Below are 8,310 nucleotides of genomic sequence, written 5' to 3' on the forward strand. Positions count from 1 at the left end.
AATCTTTTTGCATATTTAGATATGAAATTTGGGAAGATGTTACACTTGGGGTTTTCTAACATTGGTGTACTTTTGATTTTAACAATATTTTCCCACAATTTGCATTTAATTTTACATCAACTTACTCAACCATGCTATGAATTTAGAATCCTGAACAAAGTTAAAAAGCAATGAGTTTTGCTTTCCTTTGCTTAAACAATGGTTTATACCCATCATGTGCTAATGCTATAATAACTTTTTGGTGTATTTTTCCATATTCATTTCTTGAAACATGGGCTTACCAGTTGTACACATGATTTCCTTTTCTTCCCCTACAACTTGTTTGATAAATACCACACAAAGAGATATGTTACTAGGTGATCAGTAAGCAACTCCATACCAAATTGAAAAGATTCTTTCTGAGGTACATTATTCTTGTGATTTTTTTTTTTTTGTTTATTACACATAACATGCTGTTTGCTTTACTATATGATATATCAGTATATGTATTCAATTTCAATTTAAACTATGTGAGAATTAAACATATGATCTATATTTATTACTATTACTTAGAGATAGCGATAACCAAATAATATAGTTTACAAAAACCTTTTAAAACACTATCTTGTTATTTTCTTACGATTATAATAATCAGTGACTATTTCCATGATTAAACCAATCATTCGCCACATGACATGATGCCACATCTACTTCATTAATTACTATATTAATGTCGATTTTTAGATAGCTTTAAACTTTAAATTATAATTTTGGCTGGAAGTGTAATTAAGCTAGTATCGACATCTCCACTTCTCCATCCTCCATGCAAAACAGACAAAGAAAAGTTGTTCTTAATATTCATTAAACAATTCTTAGTGATATATATATATATATATATATATATATATATATATATATATATATATATATATATATATATATATATATATATATATATATATATATATATATATATATATATTAAACCCCACCATGCCATCAATCGATCTCTCCTGCTCTCCACTTCTCCGGCCATCACATACTCCATGCATAGCAGACAAAAAAGTTGTTCTTCATATTCATTAAACAATTCTTATTGATACAATCGAAGTAGCTAGAAGACATTTTTTTTTTGAGAGCACAAAGATTAGCAAAAGTTGAAGAAAAAATAATCCGATGAATATTATTCACTCAAAAAGTAAGACTATCATCTAATTATCTCATCTAGACCAATTACAACTCAAAAGTTGTAAAAACCGTAGGGAAAAAACTGAAAATATACATATGTAAATATATGCACATGATGTGCATTTTTTAATGTGTACCTGTAAATATGCATTGTCTATAAAAAATAGTATGTTTTGTTTTGAATGTTTTGAGTTGCTATATTTTCTGGCGAATCACTTTTAAAATGCAAACTTTATTGTGAGATATTTTTTTTTCAAAAAAATATCATAAAGCAATATATATATATATATATATATATATATATATATATATATATATATATATATATATATATGTGAGAGAGAGATGCGTGTGTTTGTGCCGTGATATGATATTAAACAATTAAACTGGACACATAGGTAAGATAATCTAATTAAATGGTAACCGATTGATATAATCATTATTAAATTAAAATATATTATTATAATAAGATATAAAGTATGTTACTCTAGCATATCTTTCTAATTAGGGCTGATAAAAATATATATCTGAAGTGGAAATGTCTTACTATTACCTTTTTTGTCAAAATATATTGAAAGATATTGCAAAAGTCGTAGGTGATATTAAGTCGGTTGATTAGAGAGTAACAATTATTCAATCAATGTGGTCATGTGGAGATCACTCGGGGGAATATATATATATATATATATATATATATATATATATATATATATATATATATATATATATATATATATATATATATATATATAAGGAGACCTTAATAAATTTGAAAAAAAATACAAATCATAAAATCGAACATAATATTATATCGAAGAGAAAAGAATTTGAAAAAAGAAATTGGTTTAATGATCCATAATTCAATTTTAATGATCCAATTTCTTTTTTTCAATTTTTTTTCTCTCCAATATAGTAGTATTCTCGATTTTATGATTTGTATTTTTTTTCAATATTTTTAAGGTGTCTTTACGAATCGTCATCGAAAAAGAGTCATGAGTGGAATCGGACCATATATATATATATATATATATATATATATATATATATATATATGTGTGTGTGTGTGTGTGTATGTGTGTGTGTTCAATAAATAGGGTAATACAATTTATTCTAAAATGATGTGTTGTCATGTTTTCATTAATTTCAACATGTATTGTCCTAACATGGATTTTACAGAAAAAGTCTTCAATATATATATATATATATATATATATATATATATATATATATATATATATATATATATATATATCATAAGTTCACTACAATTTATAACAAAATAGATGAATATCATCAACAACGATAAATGTTCAAATGTTATAATATTAAACTATTTCAAAAATTGATATTCGTTTATTAATATGATTGTAATAATTTAATTCATAGTCTTTTCTTTTTGTTATTTTCAAATTTGTATTAAATTAAATGGGTTCCTACTGTACACTGTGGCTCTCCGATATTGTGAGGTTTGGTGATGTTATCAAATAGCCTATTTTTGACCTGAGTTTACCGATTTTGTTGTTTTGATCATTTTTAGAAAATTGCCTCGATACATACCTAATTCTAAGTATTCGACTGAGTTTTACAACATTAAAAGAAGATGTTATGGGAATGGAGATAACACAAATTACAAGTCTTATTTTTGTGGGATTTTGAATCACTCCGATCATAGTTACAATGCTTGATTTATGTTTGAAATACTAACATGGTATTAGAATTGACTACCTAATGATGACGTCAATGTTGGTCGTGTGGCCTTTAATCGATGCAAAATGAACAAACAAACACAAAACTTGTGTATCTTTTCGTGTATATTTGAATCATCCCAATCGGAGTTACGATACTTGAGTCATGTTTGAAAGACTAACAAGGTATCAAAATTGAGTTCACGAAGACATCATCAGTATTGGTAGTTTGCTGGTAGAATAATCACGAAGTTATGGAAAACACAAAACTTGTACGCAATCGAGTCATTTTTTTATGGAAAATTGAGTCAACCTAATAGGAGTTACGATGCCTGAGTTATGTTCGAAAGACTAACGCGGTATTTAAATTGAATTCATGACGATGCCATCAATGTTAGTTGTGTTGTTGCTCAGGATCGATACAAAACGAGGAAAAACGCAAAGCACAAAACTTGTAAGCAATTGAGTCATCTTTTGTAGAAATTTGAACCGACTTAATCAGAGCTATGATGCTCGATTTATGTGGGAAACACTAAGAGAGTATTACAATTTATGTTTCTTATGATTTATTAACATCGATCGCGTTGCTAGATGGAATAGGTGCCGAATGGTAAAGGAAAAAAGTAGTGGGTTTTGCCGAAAAAGATGGTGGTGAATGATAGTTTTAAGTGGTCAAAGGTATTTTTTGAACAAACATATATAATTTAGGGGTGTTTTTTTGAACAATCATATCAAATTGACACAGTAAACATGATAAATGATATAGGAGGTCAATACTTTTTGAATTTATTATTTTCTTTTAAAGTAGCATTAACTTATCTTCCCATGATTTTTCTTTAGTTTAATTCTGTTTCTTAAACATCTTAAATACTTCCTTACCTAATATTACATTAATTCTAAAATTTATTGCTACTTTTTGCAATTTAACCATTTTACTATTATATCTTTAGCATCGACTTAAACGTATATTCCGACAATATAAATCAATAGTCCATTATATTCTTTCGTGTGGGGATTTGATTTGATTAATGTTTAAAGATTTTAAAAAGACGAAGATATGAACCCCATGAACACGAACCTGCGTTCGATCAGTGAGCTCCAACATCGCCATATTCAAATTCCGATTGCTTCACATAATCAGTCACCACCGCCATTACCACTGAATCTACCTCGTTCCGATCTACTTGTTGGTGAGTTCTTCTATAGTTATTGCTACTCTCAATTTTGAAATTCAACAACAATCTTACTTCATTTTGTTGAAAATCCCTGTTTTAATCAACAATTGGCGTGATATTCATCGTTCCTGAGCTTCGAATTGAATTCTCTTATACAAATTGGTAACGAATAATTTGATTTTGGAATTATTTGAAGGAAGAAGAGACGATTACAATGAAATTTGTGTTCCGACATATAAAGCAACCATAACCGGCAATTGGAAAGCTGCGAAAATCATCCTTGACAAACGCCCTGAGCTTGTACGATTTAGCATCACTGAAAGCTACGATACTGTTCTTCACATTGCTGTAATGGGGAAATCATACTGGTTTGTGGAATATCTAGTGAGTTTAATGGAAAAGGAAGACTTAGAACTCCAAAATCAAATTGGGCAAACTGCTCTCTGTTTAGCAGCTATGGCTGGAAATGTCAAAATAGCTATGATCTTGGTGAATAAGAACAATGCGTTACTAAACATCCCTGATAGTCGAGGTATGATGCCACTTTACATGGCTGCTTTATTTGGAAAACATGATATGGTGAGGTATCTTTATCACAATTCCCAGAAATTGACTGGTGAATTTTGGACATATCACAATAGAGGTTGTGTTCTTTTGAAATGTGTAGAAGCTAATCTATTTGGTAAGTATCTTGACACATAACTATTGCATTTACACTTTTTTTTTTTTCTCATTAAGTGATTCTCAAATACTTTGTAGATGTTGCATTACAAATTGTGATGGATTGTCCAGAACTTGCTATAAATGGAAATGTACTTGGATTATTAGCTAGAAAGCCTTATGCATTTGATGCTACAAGAACTAATATTTTCTGGAGACTCAAATGTTCATGTAATAATCTCAATCTCAATCTCACACTTTCTTCTTTCTACTTATTAGCATATACTTTCTTCATAGTTTTTGCAGTATGTCATCTAAAGATTGGGATTCCCGATATGGAAAGTCACGCCCTTCAATTACTAAGAATCGTTTGGGCAGAAATTGTGAAACTACCAAAAGCTCAAATTGATGAAATAATACGGGGCCCACCAGACCAAACTAAAGAAGATGAAAAACAAACACGCGATGAAAAGGAAAAACAAGAAACACTTTTACTACTAAGAACCATATCAGACAACGTTGCAAAAATGCCTTCTAGAATCTTTAACCTATTCAAATCCCCTTTTGATGAAAATGCAACAACATCAAAACCTCCAAATCAAAGATACTCTTCTCGGGTGCTATTTCTTGCAGCAGAAATGGGCAACACTGCGTTTGTGGTGGAAGTTATTAGGCAATATCCACATTTAGTGCGTGAGGTGAATGATAATAACCATAGTATATTTCATGTTGCTGTGTCACATCGTCATGAAGGGATCTACAATTTGTTGTATGAGATAGGGGCACTCAGGAATTTGATAATTACGCTTGAAGATAAAAATGGGAATAATATGTTGCATTTAGTCGGGGAGAGTGCAAAGATTAATAGACTACAACATATCCCGGGGGTTGGTCTTCAATTGCATCTAGAAACACTATGGTTTAAGGTACTTTCTAGTTTCCTCTGGCTAAATGCAAGAAATAGCAATGTACTTTACATAGTTTTATAACATGAGAAATTTTTTAAAAGTACAATGATATAAGAGTAAATTACTAAAATGGTCCCTATGGTTTGGTCAAAATTACACGTTTGGTCCCTAACTTTTTTTTGCACTCGGATTGTCCCTGTGGTTTGATTTTGTTGCATTTTTCGTCCCTTACATACATAAAGTTAGGGACCAAACGTGCAATTTTGACCAAACCATAGGGACGAAAAACGCAACAAAATCAAACCACAGGGACGATCCGAGTGCAAAAAAAAAAGTTAGGGACCAAACGTGCAATTTTAACCAAACCATAGGGACCATTTTAGTAATTTACTCATGATATAATAAAGAGATGGGATTTTAAAAGAAATAATTTGGAAACAGAAAGTTGTCATGAGATCAAATTAAATTACAATGCTATGATAAAAAAAAATAAATAATAATAAAAAAAAATAAAAATAAAAAAAATTGGAAAGTACATTGCTATTTCTTGTGTTTAGCCCATTTTAAAGAGAAAATTACTAAAATTAAGTAAAATGGTGAATGCTTTTAACAAAAATACCATTTTGTAATTTTTATTTTTTACACGAATTGGCTTTTTGAATGGTCCCCACCACACAAAAAAAAAATCCTTCAAAAAAGAATAGAAAAAATCCAATGAAAAACCATGTATTGTGCAATATATGAAGACCAATTTTGCAATATATAAATTTTTTCTCTTAAAACAAAAGTTTTTGTTATCTATTTTGGGGTCATTTGTATAAAAAGTAAAAAATGGTTAATATAAAAAACCCCTATATTTAGTGTTTTTTCCGGATTAAACCTCAAAAAAAAAATTTACCTCAAAAAGACCTTGTATTTTTTTCATTTTTTTCGGAAAAAGCCCTCAACTTTGTATTTTTCCCAAAAAAAACCTTCAACCTTCTAAATGTTTCCAAATAAACTCAAAACTTTTTTAGTTTTCTTCGAAAAAACCCTCACATTTTACAAATTTTTTGGCAAAAAATAACTAAAAACGACAGATCAGAAAAAAAAAATACAAGGTCTTTTTCAGACAAAAATTTAATTTGAGGTTTAATCCGAAAAAAACACAAAATACAAGCTCTTACTCTAAGATCAACCCTAAAAAAATTTATCATGTTGTTAAAGACCTTCACCCATTTTGTTCATTTATATAAATTTCTCCATTTTAAATCCATCCAAATCATTTCATGTTCATACATATTACTTCCCATTCTCTCATAAAACAAAAAATATTCATTTAATAACAATAATGTAATATTTATGATATTAGGAAGTAGAAGCCATACTCCCTCCTCCTTTCCGAGAAAAAAAGAACGCATCGGGTCTAACACCACACGAAGTATTCAACAAAAACCACAAAGAATTATTTTCAAAAGGTGAAGAGTGGATGAAAGAAACCGCCGCCCAATTAATGGTGGTTGCATCACTCATCGCCACCATCTCATTCGCAGCCGCTTTCACATTTCCCGGTGGATACGACCAAGTAACCGGAGTCCCCATTTTCCTCAAAAAAAATCTTTCAAAAATCTTCATAATCTTCGATGGCTTATCATTTATATCCGCCACAACCTCAATCCTCTTGGTGTTATCCATTTTGGGATCCGATTATAGTGAACATGATTTCATGATTTCGTTACCCCAACAACTTATGATATGTTTAGCTTCACTTTTCATCTCTATAGCCACCATGATCCTCACTTTTCTCATCAACTTTTTGTTGCTTTATCAACATTATTCTAGATGGATACCCGTTTTTATTAGTTGTTTTGCTGCGGTTACGTATATGATATTTGGTAGCCCGAAGTTTCCTCTTTTGGGTCGGTTTTTATATGGGTCTAGGTTTCTTTTTGAAAGAGAGAGGAGAATGCTTAAGAAGCCTATATTCTAGTGATTTGCATTTATAGTATTTGTAAAGATGTGTTTTGTTTGTATAGGTTTTGTAATTAGAGCGTATGCTATGGGCTATTTGTGTAAATTAAACAAATGGTATATACTATATTACTATATAGCTTGTTAATTTGATTCATACATGTAGGTCTGGCAATTGAGTTGGGTTCAGGTTGGCGGGTTACGGGTTGGCGGGTCAGAAAACATAAACTCAACCCAACCCATATAATATATGGGTTGAGGGGTTGGCGGGTCATGGGTTGGTGAGTTGGAAACCTCAACCCAACCCAACCCATATACCCGTTTAAGAATATGGGTTCACGTGTTCACAAGTTAATGGATAAAACTCAACTCATATAACTCGTTTAATAAATAAACAACACATTTTAAAAAATGAGGTTTTTTCAACATAAATTCATAAAATGATTAAAGTAATTAACATAAAAAAAAGGATTCAACATAAATTCATAAAGTAAATAACATCCAAATAAAAATGAAAAACGAAAACATTCATAAAAAGTGAATGTGTTCTTTGTTCGTGACTCGTGAAATAACGACATGTATTTTTTCTTTTTCTGATTAACGAACCGCAAATGTAAATTAGTCACATACAAATACGAAAGGAATACAAAGATACAGAATATTACGAATACAGATGTAAATCAAATTTAATATATATATATATATATATATATATATATATATATATATATATATATATATATATATATATATATATATATATAT

At 29.8% G+C, this 8,310-nt stretch overlaps 1 protein-coding gene across 6 annotated transcripts; it reads left to right on the top strand.

Annotated features, from left to right (window-relative positions):
* Positions 1-293: 293 nt before the first annotated feature.
* LOC145069255 (uncharacterized) lies at positions 294-7,706 on the top strand. Of its 6 annotated transcripts, XM_079016200.1 has the most exons (6): positions 294-403; positions 3,891-4,042; positions 4,224-4,709; positions 4,787-4,918; positions 4,985-5,613; positions 6,947-7,706. In XM_079016200.1, exons 2-6 carry the CDS (start codon positions 3,910-3,912, stop codon positions 7,562-7,564), a joined length of 1,998 nt encoding a protein of 665 aa, XP_078872326.1. In that variant the 5' UTR covers positions 294-403; positions 3,891-3,909; the 3' UTR covers positions 7,565-7,706. The 6 variants fall into 6 exon arrangements, with proteins under 6 accessions (XP_078872326.1, XP_078872329.1, XP_078872327.1 ...); XM_079016203.1 differs by lacking the exon at positions 294-403 and having other exon boundaries at positions 3,814-4,042; positions 4,820-4,918; positions 4,994-5,613; XM_079016201.1 differs by lacking the exon at positions 294-403 and having other exon boundaries at positions 3,815-4,042; positions 4,994-5,613.
* Positions 7,707-8,310: the final 604 nt, after the last annotated feature.

This window comes from Lactuca serriola, chromosome 8, assembly GCF_051521515.1.
Source record: "Lactuca serriola cultivar US96UC23 chromosome 8, Lser_US96UC23_V15, whole genome shotgun sequence".
Classification (NCBI taxonomy): domain Eukaryota; kingdom Viridiplantae; phylum Streptophyta; class Magnoliopsida; order Asterales; family Asteraceae; genus Lactuca; species Lactuca serriola.